This window comes from Tamandua tetradactyla, chromosome 5, assembly GCF_023851605.1.
Source record: "Tamandua tetradactyla isolate mTamTet1 chromosome 5, mTamTet1.pri, whole genome shotgun sequence".
NCBI classification, from domain to species: domain Eukaryota; kingdom Metazoa; phylum Chordata; class Mammalia; order Pilosa; family Myrmecophagidae; genus Tamandua; species Tamandua tetradactyla.
This window is the reverse complement of record NC_135331.1, coordinates 175,366,250-175,384,756: the sequence shown is the minus strand read 5'-3', so window position 1 is coordinate 175,384,756 and position 18,507 is coordinate 175,366,250. Positions and strand designations below refer to the sequence as shown.

The 18,507-nt window shown below is 38.6% G+C and overlaps 1 protein-coding gene and 1 pseudogene across 1 annotated transcript; one reads left to right on the top strand and one right to left on the bottom strand.

Moving 5' to 3' along the window:
* Positions 1 to 3,375: 3,375 nt before the first annotated feature.
* Positions 3,376 to 3,832, bottom strand: LOC143682471 (cytochrome c oxidase assembly protein COX20, mitochondrial pseudogene; annotated as a pseudogene).
* A 7,323-nt stretch (positions 3,833 to 11,155) lies between these two features.
* TSPYL4 (TSPY like 4) lies at positions 11,156 to 15,173 on the top strand. The gene has a single exon (XM_077162716.1). It carries the CDS (start codon positions 11,288 to 11,290, stop codon positions 12,533 to 12,535), a length of 1,248 nt encoding a protein of 415 aa, XP_077018831.1. The 5' UTR covers positions 11,156 to 11,287; the 3' UTR covers positions 12,536 to 15,173.
* Positions 15,174 to 18,507: the final 3,334 nt, after the last annotated feature.

The window sequence follows — 18,507 nt, the reverse complement described above, 5'->3', positions numbered from 1 at the left end:
TAATCTCCTGGGACCATGCTTAAGATTCTTTGAAAAACAATTTGGCTGGAGTCCCTCAGAAATGTGAGCATAGAATTACCATATGACTTGGCAATCCCATTTCGAGGTATATACTCAGAGGAATTTAAAGCCGGGACTCAAACATATTTGCACACCCCTATTCATAGTGGCATTATTCACAATGCCAAAAGATGGAAGCAACCCAAGTATCCTTCAACAGATGAATGGACAAAATGTGGTATATACATAAAATGGAAAATTTTCAGCTGTATAAAGAAGCAAAGTTCTGATACATGCAACAACACAGACATTATGTTGAGTGACATAAAAGGACACAAAAGGACAAATATTGTATGATCTCCTTGATAGGAAATAATTAGAATAAGCAAATTTATCATCGAGTCAGAATCTAAAATACAAGTTACCAGAGAGTGGGGAAGCATGTGGGAAAGGAAATAGGGAGTTAATTTTTAATAGGTACAGGGTTTCTGTTTGTGATGATGGAAAAGTTTCGTAAGGTTTAATGTAGTGATGACAAGACAACATAGTAATAACTGTGAAATGTGTATCTGCATGTGGTTAAAAAGGGAAATTGTAGGTGGTACAGATGTTGCTAGAGTAAAAAAAATAACCATAGGATTGTACAACACAGTGAACCCATTGTAAATGATAGACTATATTAATAGTATAATAATCTCTCAGTTATAACAAAGGTATTAATGCAAAGTGTTAAAAATGGGGTCAACCTCCCACCTACGTGGAACATGACTTACAGGGGTGAAAGTCTCCTTGGTAGCATAAGAGATGACTCCCAGGGATAAGCCTGGCCCTGGCACCATAGGACCAACAATGCCACCCTATAACAAATATCAGTGACTGTGAGAGTTCAAATAGAGTCGAGAGCCTACTCTGGAGGTCACTCTTCCACAAGCTTCAATTAGACATTGTTACCTATCATAGCTTGCCAAATTCCAACCAAAACCATTCCTGCCAATCCTAAAGAACATCTAGTTCATTATATAAGATTCTACAATGGTTCCATGCAGTAGGATAACTTTCCAGAAACCTACAACCTCCAAACCAGATAAATCCTGAAATGCAAGGGGCCAGCCTCTCCAAAACATCAAGTAGTTCCATTCCCCTATCCCATATTATCAACAGCCCCTTCAAACATGAAAAAGTTAGAATGGGCATAGTCCAAAGACCCCTAAAGAGAGGGAGAAAGATCAAAGTTGATGGACACACATACACACACACACACACACACAAAAGTTGATGATGGAGTTATACAGAGTAGGTAGCATTTAACAAATGAGTATGATTGCTGAATCATTATATCGATGTTTCTTTTAGTCTCCAGTATCTTAGAGCAGCTAGAAGGAAAAACCCAAAATTGTGGAATTGTAACCCCATACCAAACTCTGAAATGTGTCCTACAACTAATTGTTATGCTGTGCTTTGAAATTTATTGCTGTTTTGTATATGTGTTATTTTTCTCAAAAAAATTTGTCAATTGTGATGATAAATGCACAGCTATGTGATGATATTGTGAACCTTGACTGAACACTGCTTTATGATGATATTGTGAACCTTGACTATACATACTACATGGTATGTGAACATATAATATATATCAGTGAAACATCTCATAGTGGAAAAAAAAAGGTTAACTCGGATAGCAGGGAAACCCAAGATGGAATGTAGATTGTGACAAATAAATCTAACTATTACAAATGTATGACATAATCACACTGAAGGGAGTGAGGAAGAAAAGAATGGATCTAAGTAATTTTGTAAATTGTTTTGATTGGATGTTGTAATGTTAAAGAAAAAAAGAATTGTACACATACTTCTTCCTCTGCTTGTTAAATATGTTTCTCACAGGGTATAGGTTACCAATTTCGAAACTACTTTATCTGTACAATAAAGTTGAAAAAAATATATTGTAGATATTTGTTCTAGTTTGCTAGTTGCCGGAATGCAATATACCAGAAACGGAAAGGCTTTTAAAAAGGGGAATTTAATAAATTGCTAGTTTACAATCCTAACGCCGAGAAAATGTTCCAATTAAAACAAGTCTAGAGAAATGTCCAATCAAAGGCATCCATCCAGGGAAAGATACCTTGGTTCAGGAAGGCCAATGAAGTTCAGGGTTTCTCTCTCAAGTGAGACCGCATATGGCAAACATAGTCAGGGCTTCTTTCTCAGCTGGAACCGCACATGGCAAACACAGCGTCACCTGCTAACTTTCTCTCCTGGCTTCCGGTTTAATGAAGCTCCCTGGGAGGTGTTTTCCTTCTTCATCTCCAAAGGTCGCTGGCTGGTGGACTCTCTACTTCGTGGTGCTGCAGCATTCTCTGCTTGCTCTGAATCTCCTATTCTCCAAAGTGTTTCCTCTTTTATAGGACTCCAGAAACTTCTCAAGACCCACCCAAATGGGCGGAGACATGTCGTCACCTAATCCAGTTTAACAACCTCTCTTGTCTAAATCACATTATGATCTGATTACAGTTTCAAACATACAGTATTGAATAGGGATTATTCTACCTTTATGAAATAGGATTTTGATTAAAACATGGCTTTTCTACGGGACATAAATCATTTCAAACCAGCACAATATTGAAAAATAAAATGAGGGCAGGTATATGGGAACTCTGTTTTCAGCTCTTTCTGTAAATTTACAACTTCTTGAAAAAAAGAATCTCCCTGAGCTTCCCTTTCTTTTCTGAACATTCAGATAACCCACAAGATGCTTTTCTGACTTGCCTTCTCTTTGACTCTTCTTCAGCTACAATCCCCTCCTCTGAATTACCCTAAAACAGTGGATTACAAAGTGTGGTCCCGGGATCGGCAGCACCTGGCTTCTTGTAAGAAATGCAAATTATTGGACTACACCCTGTACCTATTGAATCAGAAACTCAGTAGAAACCCAGCAAATTGTGTTAATGAGCCCTCCCGGTGATTCTGATGCACGTTCGAGTTTAAGAACCTTTGTCCTAAACTTACTTGCTGCTGCTGCTTTATCTTCAGTTGATTCAAGTTATCTGAATTTGGTTTTCAATATAAAAGCAAAGTAAAACAAAACATTTACCTATATTCTTTTTTTTAGATTTTTAAATTTTATTTTCACCATATTGCCAGTAAATTCTGTTCATATTTTAAGTATATAAAACTCCTTTGTAGGCAACACTTGATTCAGCTAGAGAAGTAGAGCCAGAGTTCATTGGCAAGTATTTTTACAAATATCGCGAAACTGCATCTTACACATACTTTACGTGATTGAAACCTTTCTTACTGTACATGAAATGTTTTATGTAGTTGATATCCGTTTCGTTCACATTGATTTCACTAAGTTGTATTTTTGTTTTTTTCTGCTCAAGAACTGCTGTTGCTGTTCGTCTCAGGATCAAGATGGGTGCTTTTGTATAAAATCTTATTTTTAATTCCTTTTCTGGCAATTCTTTAATTCTTAACTTTGCATAATTATACCTACAATGGAACCAGCATCCTAAAGTCACCAAAATAAATCCTCCTACTCCGACATCACAGGATCTTTTAATTCTACCTCCCCTTTCCCCTGCTCGCCGGTCTCCAGCTCGGCCGCCACGCGGAAGAGCAGCGCCTCCGCGGGCCTCCCAGAGCGGAAGCCCGGCGGGCCGTCAGGGCAGAGCTGCGGCTCGCTCTGCTCCCCATTTACCCATATTCTTAATCACGCTTGAATTCCCTGCCCCATAGAATCACAGTTTGAGCCTCAGACATCCAATTCTGCTTCAGGTAAATATCCCTGTCTTCAAAAATCTTCTCAACAGATTATTAGACATACCAGGAACATTCATGCATGCTCTCATTTTATGCCTCTAATCCCATGGAGTCGGTACTACTATTCCCACTTAATAGGAAAACAGAGGCTCAGCAAATTGAAATGCATTGTCCAAGAGGTAAGTCCCGCAACCTGCATTCAATCAGGGGTTCTTATTTCAAGCTCAGACACCTTCCAGTACCCTGTAACAGCCTCTTATTTTGGCATGAGTTGTTCTTAATCCATTTATGACCTGGATTTTAAAGGGGGATATTTTTATTTAATTTAACTTCATATATATTTACTTATTTTTAAATGAAAGAGAATCTCCAGAACCTATTAGATTAAAACTATTTCCTTTATTTAAAAAGGTAATTTTTGGTATTTACTGTCTGAATTAAATTTCTTGGTTGTACTTTTCCTCAGAAGAACCATATGGGCCAAAGGAGTAGAAATGGTTTGATGTTCTGGAATTTGGCTGCTGTAAAGATCTTTAGTATCATTAAAAGAAATGTAGAGAATTGCTATTTGTTTAGGTTTGAGACAATAGAGTGATTACTTATAACAGGCACTTGATTCTTATCCTTTTCACCAAGCCCTGACTTCTTTTAGGGCAAACAGTTAAGAGTTGTGTTCAGGTGGGTCTAAAAACAGGTGCCTCATGGTCTAGGTGCTGGTGTAGTCAACCATTTTAAGGAATGGCCAAACTTCTCTGCATTTACTGGGGTAAGTTTTGATCAATTCTCTCTAATTTCATCAGCAGCATCAGACACTGAATATCTAAGGTAAATGTAAGCCTATTTGTTGATGGCTTTAGGACTCCTAGAAGTACAATGGTTTTAAGGTGTAATTATCTTACATTTCAGTACCCTGTTATTCCAAAATTCCTTTTTTTTTTCCCAGGGAATTTTTATTTTACAATTATTTGTATTTAGCTCTTTTTTAAATTATTAAATTGTAAGCTCCATCAAAGCAGAAACTGTGTCTTTGTATCTCATATTTCTTAGCATGGTAGCTATTTGTTTAATTGGGATATGATTTCAGATAGTGGCTGTGTCCTATCTTGATCCAATATTGAAGAACTAAATATTAATGAACTAAAAGCAAAGATTTTGAGGTCAAACTGGTTTGAAATCTAGACTGTGTCCTTCACTCAGAGTGTGACACTGAGCAAGGAATTCTGTTTAAAATTTTCTCTTAAGAGCATAGCTTTCACATGATTTTTTTCTTAAGGTATTTTATAAGGTCTTAAAAATGATATTAAGTGGAAAAAGTGGTCAAGTACTTTAATTAGAGTAGTAAATTTTTTTTCTATCAATTGGAAATATTTTATGTCTAGAGTCATTTAGCAATAGCTAGAATATATTGGATAAATACTGTTCCTATGTCCCAATGTGTCACTTCTTTCTCAGATTATTCAAATTGTATCCTACTTGGTCAATTCAACTCTGTTTCTTCCACCTAGCTTTCACTGATTATTTCATTCTATATGGATGTCTTTCATTGCCTATCTTCTCTATATACCCTTCTAATTTCATAGTAGAACTTGAGATTGATTTTATACTGCTTGCATTGTGGTCTATTTAATGGAGATGAACCATAGCATAAAGATAATGTAAATAAACAAGCCTCTATTAGTTTAAAGCTCATTGTGCTAAACACTTTACACAATTATCTCATTTCCTCTTCATGAGAGTCTTGAAGTTTTATTACAGTCATTTTATATATGAGGAAACTGTGGCTTAGAGAAATGATGTGACTTATTCAAATAGCTAGTTAATGGTAGAACAGGGACTGGAAGCCAGATATGTCTGATCCCCAAGTGTGAGTCATTCCCTAGCATACAAAGATATGAGGCCAGAGACCTTTTCTTTGGTTTCCCTTATGATTGGGAGAAAGCAGGATCACATAAGAATTTTTTGGCCTAACATCATCACAGGTAGATATCAAAATTAAACCAAAGCCTCACTCACATTACTGCAGGAATACTATTACTGCTGCTGTTTCACTAAAAAAAAAATTAAACCAAAGCCTGTCTGAATTAAATTTGTTATAAGTGAGCTTAAATGGAATAAAAATTATGATTCAATTTTAATAGTACAGAGTATCAATTTATGTTGAAAAACCTTAGCATAGTTTTTAATGAATGTATGGTTTGTAATTGCCATATGTATTCCCTTTGGAGCATCTTAAACTTTAATACCAAAGGCAACTATTCATATTATCACCTTAAAGACCACCTCCTTCTTACAGAGACCAGGAATTAGGGTACCACATTCACTGACATTAAAAAAAAAGAACCAAAATGGTTTCTCAATGTGTGTGTGTTTGAAAGTCTATGACTTTCAAGTTCTCCTTATAAAACCTCCAGTAATCCAGATTAAGATCCACCATCATTCAGTTGGACCATGTCTCCATTTATAACTAGTTCACACCCACAGGAATACGGATTAAGAATATGTCTAAACTAGGATACATAATTCAGTCTACCACACACTAACACCTCTTCTGCAAATTTTGTGGCTGGGGCTTTCTTACCAAAAGATATCTTACCAGAAGATATTACAGAAGGTTTTCAGACAACAAATGATACCCAATTTCCTTTCTTAAATGGCTCTTAAAGAGTAAGCTATTTCAGTTGTCCAGTCCTGCTGGCAGGACTAACAACCAAGTTAGCATGTGTGCAGGAGGCAATGCCAAGTACACTATGACAGCTGTCAGGTTGACAACAATTGTTAAAATGTCTTTAATTTTATGATACATCATCATAAATATATGCATATTACCTACATACATACTAGTCAGATGTTAAAAAGTGAAAAAAACATATGGCTTAGAATTGAAGAGATAAACACCATGCAAATTGGGGAAATTTTGTCCTTTTTTCCAGAACTTTATCATAAAGTTGCTCACCATTTCAGAAAACTTTCAGAAGCATTGCTGCTTATGTTTCTGGTATAATATATCTAAATCAGGTTGCATCAATTAATTGTATCATACATGGGTGATTCTATAGGTATAACCATCTAACTACATATGTCATACAGTGTAGACATGTCTAGACAGTTACATATTGAAATAGATATTTTAAATTTTAACTTTTATTTCTCCTTTAATACAAGTAAGAGGACATTGATTATTTTTTAAGTTGTGTATGATGGCATGTTATACTACATGTGAATTTCAAGCAACTAAAGCATTTCAAAACAATTGTTATAAAAAGAAACATATTTTATGGATTGAGAACCACTGACTTAAGATATTGAGCTGGAGGATTATGAATTATTACCTCTCCTTTTAGTAATTGGTCATGCCCCCAACAATGATCACTATCTTTGTGAATGGAGAGAGGGGCAGAAAGATAAAGGAGAAAATATAACGCTATGTTTGGATGGTCATTTGGTTATATTCCTAGGAGAGTGCCTTCTCATTTTTATAGATTATACAGTGTTGCAGAATAGTACAATGAATGAGAGTGCAGTCTCTTGAGTCAGATTATCTGGGTTCAAATCTTGGCTTCACCACTTGTGTGACTGAATAAGTCACTCTCTTTCTCTTTGTCTCAGTTCCTTCTAAGGCAAAGTAAAATGGAAGTCATAAGATTATTACTTCACAAGGTTATTGTGAAGGGTAAGTGAGATAACACCCGTGGTAAGTGCATTTAAGTGTCTGATGTATAGAAAGCACTAAATACATACAAGCAATAATGAATATGTAATAATTATATAATTCATATATAATCATATATAATAATGACTATATAATCATGATATAAACATATTCTGAAAAACAAACTATAGTTCAAAAGACTAACAATAGGAGGTATTTCATAAATTTTCCAGTAGTCACTGTACAGTTCAGTAAAGTCGTTTTTATGTTCTGTATTAAATTATGTTTGAAATTCTGCTTAATTCCTTGTTCTGGCAAATGAAAATTACCTCATAGATTTTCATGGCATTTTCTGTGGCTGTTTTTCCATAGAATCATATCCTATTGATGTTTCTTTTTCTATGTAACGAGATTTACGCCAATTGCCAGTAGAACAGGTTTACTGTGTGCAAAAATATCCTATATTTTAAGAAACGAAAATGTAAAATATGGTTCATAGTTACAACATCCATTCAACTCAAAATGAAATACCAGTTTTGTCATTTTGAAGCTATTATGTACTCGAGAAAAGCCATTTCTTTAATCCTCATTCGATATTGCTGGGCAGGATCTTTTTGATTGCTTTTATAGAGCTATGACCCACCCAATTGTGGGTGGTAATTTTGATAAGATGGTTTCCATGGAGATGTGTCTCCACCTATTCAAGGTGGGGTTGCTTACTAGAGCCCTTTAAAAGGGAACCATTTTGAAAAATGCTTAGAGCCAACAGAACCAACAGAGCCCAAAAAGTCAGAGACCTTTGGAGATGCCAAAGGAAAATGCCCCTGAGGAATCCTTATGAAACGAGAAGCCAGGAGAGTAAGCTAGCAGACATTGTCATGTACCTTTTCAGCTGAGAGAGAAACCTTGAAAATCATCAGCCTTCTTGAGCCAAGGTACATTTTCCTGGATGCCTTAGTTTGGACATTATTATAACCTTGCCGTAAGTTGGACATTTTCACAGTCTTAGAACTATAAAGTTGCAATTTAATAAATTCCCCCTTTTAAAAGCCATTCCATTTCTGGTATATTGTATTCTGGCAGCTCTTATAAACTAGGTCACCAGTAAAGTCATAGTGCTCATATTTGCAAAACCTTTTAAATTTTTGAGTTAAATCATCAAGTTTCATTAAAACCTTCTATGAGATAGTTACTGGGCTATACTATGTTAGATGCTAAAAAAAGAAGTCACAATACAACCATACTTTTCTAGCTGGGATGAAGAGAATGACCTGTATGAAACAACCAAGAAAGTTAAGAAGTTGAGGATAGCTTAATTGAATGACAAAAGTCAAAAGAGCTATAAAATTCAGAGCATCATCAGAATGGTAAGGTAATTAAGAAAGGTTATATTCAGCAGATGGGAAGAGGCAAGTTAGGAATTATACAGGGCTATATATAGGACTGAATGGTCAGAGTTCTCCAGAGAAATAGAATCAACCGTTCTCATATGTGTGTGTGTGTATATAATGAATTGGCTCACAATTGTGAGGGCTGGCAAGTGTGAGATCACTCGTGTGTAGTGCAGGTCTACAGGCTGGAAATTCCAGTAAGAGTGATGTTGTGGTCTTGAGTTCTAAACATGCAGAAGAAGTTGCAGGTTGGAAATTCTGGTAAGAGTCGATGTTGAAATCTTGAGGTTAAAATCCTGTGGGGAGGTTGCAGCTAGAAATTCCAAGGGGACTTGTGTACTTGTGAATTGCATAGTTGTGAGAAAGAATTTCTTTGTTTGGAACCTACAGTTCTTTGCTCTTAAGGCTCCAACTGATTGGACCCACCCACAGAGTCAAGGTAATCTCCTTTACTAAAAGCCAGCTGACTGTAGATGCTAATCACATTTACAAAATACCTCTCCACAATAACATCTAGGCCAGTGTTTGGCCAAACACTGGACACCATAACCTGGTCAAACTGGCACATAAAATTAATCTTTACAAGGATCACAGGCAAGATGACTTCTCTGAAATTTCTGGGGCCTTGACATTTATATTAATGCATTAAAAATGCCTACTGCAATTTACAAGAGGTAGACAAGCTGAGTTTTAAAAATGAGCAAACTTTTATGAAAGTGGAATATGATACAGGTGACAGGAATAATCACAGAGGCAGGATGTTTCAAGTAGCAGCCATATACAGCTTTTTAAAATTTTGGAAGGTATGTCAAGTAAAAAAAAGTTCTAAGATATCAGCCCTATGTAATTGTATAATTTTCTTTTGCAAATAGCAAACACATTTTCCACTCCCCCAGCACCCCCTCACCTCCAGCACCGCACCTTCCTCCCCACTCCTGGAAAATTAGCTTTCCTTCAGCATTTGCTTCTCTGCATCTTGGCTTGGGTTACAAGAAAAAATAACTGCAGTCTGGGAAGAGTGAATCTTATTTGCACATTTATGGGATAACTGACTAGCTAATAGCCAATGAAGAGGTCAGTGCCTTTGAGAAGGCACACCTTTTGAGTAGAAGTTGAAAAAAATCTCAATTATTTAAAATTCTCTGAAAAACCTCTATAGTTAACCCCAGAGCTCAGTGACAAGTGTCTGTCCATCAGCATCTCATATTGAGGCAGACCAGGTCTGCCCTACTTCCCTCAGTAGAAGTCTCCAGATAAGTGAATCCCTACTTCTTACTGGATCCACTTTTGAGCCCTTATTTGAAAGAGATTATAATCTCCGGTCTTTCTGTGGGGAGCTTCTATTATAAAAAATTATAATCATAATCATTTCTCAAATATGAATTTAAGACGTTAAGCATAAATAAGCAAAATTTAATTTTTTTTCTGGTTTGCATTTTTCTAAGGATTAATGCCAGTATATTCACAGCCAACAAGCTAACACAGATAAAAAATAGTAGTGACATCACTATCAAATGAATACTATAAGTTAACTGATTAAAACAGGATTGACTAATAGTTTAGGCGACCACACATAGCTGATTATTGCCTCTGCCTTGCAGTTAATTATCACAGAAACAAACCTGGCAAATATTTGCTGTCTTCATGCCCACATTGATTATACAGCAAGAACTACCTTCATATAAAGATTATAACCATATGATAAGCAAGATATTATGCATCATTGTAGAGATTAAATTCCCGAGATGTAATTTCTTTCAGTAATGTTTAAATTTGCCTGCATGTGTGTGTGGGTGTCATCTCTAAGTAAAGAAAAGACAACATTTTGCTACTCATATTAGTTAAAAATAAAGAGGAAATGCTGACCAATTGCTTCTAGACTTTGGCCAAAGTACATCATCTTTAAATTCTGTAAGACAAGTTTAAATAACTCGTTAATTATCTCTCCATAGCTGCTGCTCCTAATCTTGCATGTTATCACATTTAACATTACGACACTTGATTTCCTTAAAAATCAAACTCTGCTTATCTAAAGTCTTGGGTCTTCGCCAGGAAGCCGTACATTGAAGAAGGAAGGCCTCCTAGTGGCTGTATCCATTATTTACTCATGAGAAGCACTGAGGTCTTCATTCAGAGCCACAGGAATCCTCATCAACACGGTTCTCACAGGCCTGAATTTGGCCAACATACATTTCTGCAAGTTAAAGCTCTTGTCCAGACTGTTTAAACTCAATAACATTTTGTGAAAAGAAGACAAAGGAATACGCTGGGATGACAAGCGAAATCACCAGGTGGCGCGAAATCACCAGGTGGCGCGAGATCTCGCGGTGTTAGGATGCCGCAGTCTTGACGGCACCGGTTGCCATGGCAACGTCAGCCAGCACGAACAAGGGGGTGGTGCGAGTGGCCATTGCGGTAGCCGCTTCCACCGAAGAGAAAGGACGTTCTCCTCCATTCTTCTTCTCGTGGTGGTCTCACTTCTGCCAAAATGAGCGGTCTGGATGGAGGCAATAAATTTCCTGTTCCTAGACCTCGCGGCCTCTCTACCTCCAACCGTGCCGCGGGGGAGCCGGACCAACAGCAGTGCCGGAGGATCTGTGAAGAAGCCAAGGCCATACAGGTGATGGCGGAGATGGGCAGGGGCAGCTTGGAGGCCGCGGCGGAGGGGGGCGCATCCCGCGACTCTGCGGAGTGCGGTTTCGCGCTCCGTTTCCGAGTTGCCGGGAGCCGCAGCCATGCACCTACCAAAACCGGGCAGGAATCCGGGCGCTCTGAAGCAGCCTCTGCCTCGGTGGCAAATGGCAGCAGCCAGAAAAATGGCGGTCAGGGCGGAGAGCCGCGGGGTCCTGGTGGGAAGAAGGGCCCGGAAGCCTGTGGCGCAGTGGGGTGTGGCGCAGTGGGCTGTAGGGCTCAGATGATGGCTGGGGCGAAGGCAAAGGAAGCGACGACTAAAAAGGGTGCCACCTCCGCGGCTGCGGTCAAGGGCCAGGGAGAAGCAAAGGAGGTGGTGGAGGAAAAGAAGGTGGCTCCGAAGGAGAAAAAGGTGGCAGAAGATGTGAAAGAGAAGAATGGGCCCAGGGTCCCGAAGGAGAATAATTGCATGGACTCACTGGAGGCCATCGATCAGGAGCTGTCAAATGTTAATGCCCAGGCTGACAGGGCCTTCCTTCAGCTGGAGCGCAAGTTTGGCCGGATGCGAAGGCTCCATATGCAGCGCAGGAGTTTCATTATCCAGAATATCCCAAATTTCTGGGTCACCGCCTTTCGGAATCACCCCCAGCTTTCACCCATGATCAGTGGCCAAGATGAAGACATGCTTAAGTTCATGACCAATTTGGAGGTGGAGGAGCTTAAACATCCCAGAGCAGGCTGCAAGTTCAAGTTCATCTTTCAGGGTAACCCCTACTTCCGAAATGAGGGCCTCGTCAAGGAATATGAGCGCAGATCCTCTGGCCGCGTGGTATCTCTTGCCACCCCAATCCGATGGCACCGGGGCCAAGACCCCCAGTCCCATATCCACAAGAACCGGCAGGGAAACAGTATCCACAGTTTTTTCGATTGGTTCTCAGACCACAATCTCCTAGAATTCGACAAGATTGCTGAGATCATCAAGGATGAACTGTGGCCCAATCCCCTGCAATACTACCTGATGGGTGAAGGGGCCCGCAGAGGAATGAGAGGCCCAGCAAGACAGCCAGTGGAGAACCCGATGTCCTTCAGATTCCAGTCTGGCTAAGTCCTGCCTTTGTGAGAAGCTCCTGCACAAGTTTCCTTACCATCACCTCTTGGACCTGTGCTTGGCCAACAGCATGCAGTATTTCATCTGCTTTCTCATCGTACAGGATTTTGTCCTTTAATTTTTCTAGATCCTCAACACGCACTTGCGAGGTTATCACCCACATGACTGCTCTTTTGCTTCCTCTTAGTCTTCATGCTATTCTGCAGTGTGTTACATGTTCCAAGTGCATTGCCTGCCACTGCTTCTATGCCAAGGACACGATGCTGTAGATATGCACTGCCTTATGTGGTTATCAACCAGCCAGCCAGGGAAGCTTGATAACATCTTTGCAAACAACTAGCTGGGCTTCGTATCTTATGATGGCTGTGTTGTGATACCCACGCGAGCTCTTTGAGTTTCGCCGCTGCAAAAATGAAGCTGATATAGATGATGTCAGCTATCTCCCCAAACGGGACATTCCAGACTACCACTGCTGGATCCCTTCTGTCTCACTGGCCCACACTGTCCACCTTGCTGGTTATCTGGCAGAACAGACAGGTTGCTGATGAGTGACTGGTAGGCATGACTGAGGTAATGAATGAGAAGGGTTGTGTGTTACCATGTTGGTTTTCCTTTGCCATCAGTCAGTGCATCGTGACCAGCTTAATGGTGAGTCTATGAAGGCCTGTGTTATGATCCATCCCCACCTGTTCTCAGCCTTCTGGATGAGCTTTGCATAAGCCACCACTGTCTGTCTCACAGGAACTCTGTGGAGCCAGCACACAGGAAAACTTCCCTCCCCCTCAGATGATTATATGTAAACTTCACTGGCTGTCAGGCAGGTTGGGGCAAACATATGTGACAGTACCCAAAGCAGGAGGTGAATGGGGATGGTTCCCAACAGTAAGCCTTTTGAGCCCAGCAATGAACCATACTTAATCTAGGCAACTTTGTGGGGTTCTCTCTTCATTCCCTACTGCACCTACTGTGAACATGTCTAAGCTGCCAGGATGGGGCACTGAAGAAGTTATTTCTGGTCTGTAGGACCTTTTCTGCCTCTTTCTCTTTTAAACAGTTACAGCTCAGAAACAGGAGAAAAAAACACACATACAGACAAAAACTGGCACAGCAGCCTCTCCCCTTGATTATGTACAAAGGGAGAAAGTAAAATAGAATTCAGATCTCTTATTATCCTCTTCTCCCCTCAAGCCTTTGTGCCACTTCCTTTAGCAAGGCCTAAAAATATCAAAGGGAGACAATTGCTTAGCTGTGGGCAGTTTTCTTATAGGCTGCTAGTGACAGCCCCACTCCTTTTCCCTATCCATTACACCAAAACCTCCTGTGTGTTTCTTGAGCTTTAGTTTGAGAAGGCTGGAGGAGACAGAGAAAGGCCCAGTGGTGATGGGTTCAGGATACACCCAGAGTAGGATGTGATCTAAGGCAGCCAAAGCTTAGCTTCACTACACTTGCCTTACAATAGAAATTATTTTCAGGACCTTGGACCACTTAAAATTATGAACTCAAGGTAGCATTTTACAAGTTTCTCCTGTCCTCTGTCTCTTTTATGACATGCCAGGGGGCCTCCATCCTGCTCCCTGGTCTTCTTGGCCCTTAGGCCTCAGCATCCCCATGTCCTTCCCTTCTGTCCTAGCAAACGAGGGAGCAGACTACAGTCTACATTGTGGGAGATGCCAAGCTTCCCTCCTGGTGGGTGAGGGATGTGCACTTGTCCAAGTTCCTGGGGCTAAGTCCAATAGATGGGACAGCAGTGCTGTCGGGCTGTATTTGTGAGGGGTATGTGGTGGTGGTGGTGATGAATATTTGACCTGCCCTTTCCCATCCTATTCGAAGGCTTTGCCCTAAGCTTAGGAGGTCTAGACAAAGCAGTGGGGAGGGTGATCTCTAGGCTCGGGAAATGGAAAATAGCCTGCTGGGGTGTGAATTTAGAAAGGCCTGCAGGGCCAGGGATGGGAGGGGAGGACCCTGCGGCTTTTCCCAAGGTAGAAGTGAGAGAATCAAAAGAGGTTGGGGTTTCAGTAGGATGCTTGGAGGAGGGTTTTCCTCCATTTTTTTCTTCCGTGAATTTACCAGTAGATATTTGCTAGAAATGTTAAGTTCTAGATGTTTTTATTGTTCTAGCAGTAACCTTTTATGTGGAAAATTAATTGTGTATGCTCCTTATTTCGTGGTTTTCATGTAAAATCCTCTTAATTCCTTTCTCCTTTTTTTGCCTCCTCGGAAAATCGAGGTTTATAGGCCTATGTATTGCTTGTAATTGAGAACATTTGCAAAAGCATTAATTTGGTTTTCCTGTGCGGTATGTAGATTGGTGTGACTATTCATTTATATATCAGCCTGTTCTGGTATCTGTTAATATATATAGCTGTATTCTTAGAAATATAACCTGATAATGTGATCTTTCACAGCATCTGAAGATTTTGGAAATTGTTGTATGTCTTGTGAAAATAATCTTTTAAAAAATTTAACTCTGTTGTCTTACTTGATAATGTCTTGTCCTAGTAGTTATGTTATATTTGACATATTATGTTCCTAACCAGTGTAAAAGAACTTGTAGAGTTACTCTGTCAAATTAGAGGAGGATCATAAGCACTCTTGTCTTCTTGTAAAAGTAAAAATAAAGTCTGTTATTCTATTATATTTCTTATTTTCACCTAAAATAAAAATAAAAAATAATAGTTCTGTTTCAATTGTCCAAGTTAATAGAAGGTTGGGAAATCGTTAGTTACCAGATGGTCACATCCTCCAGAAGGTTAAAAAAAAAAAAGGCACCACCACCACCAAACCTTGAATTTTTTGCTTTAAAACTGGTACATAAGTCCAACTGCAGTTGCATACTCATGAACATCATTTTTCTTATAAACCAGTGCAGTTCTCAGTGTTACTATAAGCACTATATACTGATTTTGTTACTACCTTAAGACACTGTTTTAACTGGAAAACTGTTCTTGTTGTGCCATCCCAGTTTAGTACATTTATGCTAACTATGCTTCCTTGGTCTTACTCTCTTCTTAATGAGCTTTATGGACTTCTGGAAGAATGAATCAGCATATAGTTTGTGAGTGCAGCTTCAATTCTTTTTCTACAATAGTATGATGCTTTAAAAAGAAAAGTACAATCTGAAATATAATGTTTAGAAACAAGTGGTATCCCTACTTCATTTACAGTAATGATAGTTTTGCTGTTAAGTAGTAGTACATTTATATTAGTTTATATTTATATATTGCATATATTTATATTGCATGTTTTGTATTTATACAAATATAATTTATTTACATAAATATATCTCTATTCATAGGGCTATGGGTGCTGCAAAATCTGTGAAAATGAATGTCCAAATACTTTTAGTCTACATTGAAATTTGACAAAAATGGCCCCAAATTTCTGATTTGAGCTACGGACTGTTAATTAAGTAGGTATACACTTAAACAGACTTGCTGACTCTTGATGCATTTCCTTTTTTCAAGTTTTATTTACTGAGGAGTAATTTTTCTAGGAAGGGAGATTTTTAAGTATTCCAGAACTTGATTTTCTTTTGTGAGCTCTACACCCATCTTAACCCTAAATTTCCGTTACAATGTCTATTTTACCTTTTAAATTCAGTGATTGATTTCTTCTTCATCAGCCATTTCAACCATGATCCCTTGTCTGTTCATTTTTCTGGACATAACCAGCAAATGTAATTTTTGCTGCTCTTGGTTCATTCTCAGCATAAGTCTAACCAATAGCATTTACCCTTCCAATAGGCTGGTGCCACTCTTTGTTACAGATTAGCATGTTTTTTTCTATTCTGTTTAGTCTAATAAAATTAGTCATTAAATCAGACTCAATTAGACATCCAGTAGCTTTTACTTACCAATCAGTTGGTTAACTGCTATAACCCTGCTCTATTACTTGCATTGCTTTTTTGTTTTTCTTCCTCAATTCTAGACACCCCCTTCCTTTTTTTTTAATGCAGACCTCTAAACCCAGTTAAGTTCTCTCATCCTCTGGTCACCAAAGAAGTACTGTCATTTTGGTCTGCTCAGGCCATATTGCCTGTGAGTAGTAGTGACATACTTCATAGTAACTTCCAGATCCCACTCAACACATTCTCCTTGAGCCTCTTCCATTTTCTGGGCATTTAGCTCAGGTTAGATACCCACAGTTTTCTCTGACTTCTCTTACTCAGACCCTTTTCACAAAATAAACGGAAGAAACCCTCATAAACTGCTTTCTATTTGGTTCTCTATAAGGGCTTTATTTCTCCTGCTATAGCTATTGAAGATGTTTGTATTCTCTACCCTTCCACGGGAAAGCAGGAAAGAATCTGAATTCTCATGGCATGCTGTACTTACTGCCTGGTTTTGAAGTACTACTCTGGCCTCACTGACAGCAGGGTAAACAAACCTGAATAGTACTAAAAGTAGTGAAAATGCCAATGAAAGTCTGATGTTTAGAAGTCGTGGTTCTAGGTTTGTGTCGGAACATAATTTTTGAAAACATGTATTTGTTTTATCTGCTTCAAACATAAGCAGAAAAATAAATGATTGAGGATTTCCCGCAAAGTAGATAAAAAACTAAGTTGGCCTGAAACATCTGCTAGGGGTGGGCCAATCAGCACAGATACTGCAACAACAAAATGCAAAAACATGATGACATTCAGTCAGACCAGGATAATTTTGGAGTCAAATAATCTGCGGATACTTTAGGTTTTTTGACATAACGTTTTAGACAATAGCTAGAAATCTTATAGCAAAACATTTGCTTCAGACCCTGACAGTATAAGGAAACCCATCTCCCATAACTCCACCTTTCCTGGAATCCCAATAGCATGAGAGGTAGAAAGAGAGTTCAGGGCTAAAGTTATAACCTTGTTAGGCCTTTATTTTAATCCTGTCTCTTGGCCAAATCCTCCTTTACCTTGTTCAGTGAACAGGGTTGGGGGTGGGAAGGTGGAACTGGGTGGGAAAGGAACATTCTAATTTCAATTTAATATTAGGAAATAAAAGCTTATTAGCTTTGTTTTATGATATGTTTGTAACTAAATAACCAAGTGAAAAGGATTCTTGGGGGAAGGATGGGGCCACTATTTATGTAATGCTGGAGGAATCTTTCTGATTCTTCATTTTTTTTGTTACCTGCATTCTCATATCATTAGACAGAACCAAATCCCCTAAACCCTCTTAAATGGAAACCTCCTCCAAAGTTACTCAGGTAAGAAGGCCCACCTTCTACAAGGTTGTTTTAAAATGCTCTCCTTAATTCAACATAAAAACCACCATCATCAACCTGAAGGCTGAATGTTACTAAATGGAAAACTTCATGGAAACCTGACTCTTCCATTCTAACATTTTGTTGAGCCTGGATAGTTATATATATTTAATTTTTTCCCACAGGACAAATAACCCAGTTTATTTAACAAATGAATGGCATGAAAACAGAAGGAGAACTGCTAAACATTTAAGCATCTAATCTAAATACAATAGTGGATCTTGTTTGGATCTTAATTCAGCAAACTAAATGTAAAATATTTCTGATACAACTAGGAAAATCAAACATGGACAGGAATATTTAATGATATTGAAGATTGTTAGTTTTAGGTTTGGAAATGACCTTGTAGGTATTTGTTTCTAATTTCTTTTTATTAGAGAAGTTGCAGGTTTACAGAACAATCTTGCATAAAATACAGTATTCCCATATACCACCCTATTATTAACACCTTGCCTTGGTGTGATACATTTGTTACAACTGGATGAATGCACATTTTTATAATTATACTATTAACAATGGTTTAATTTAGGGTTCACTGTATTGTACAGTTTCTTGGATTAAAAAACTTTTTTTTTAGGATCATATATACAATCGAACATTTCCCTTTTTGACTACATTCAGAGATATATTTCAGTGCTGTTAATTACCTTCACATTGTGCTGCCATCACCACCATGCATCACCAAAACATTTCCACTGTTCCAAATAGGAACTCAGGAA

What these genes read in the sequence shown, in the direction of transcription:
- TSPYL4 (XM_077162716.1), top strand. Translation starts at nt 11,288, where the DNA reads ATGAGCGGTCTGGATGGAGGCAATAAATTTCCTGTTCCTAGACCTCGC.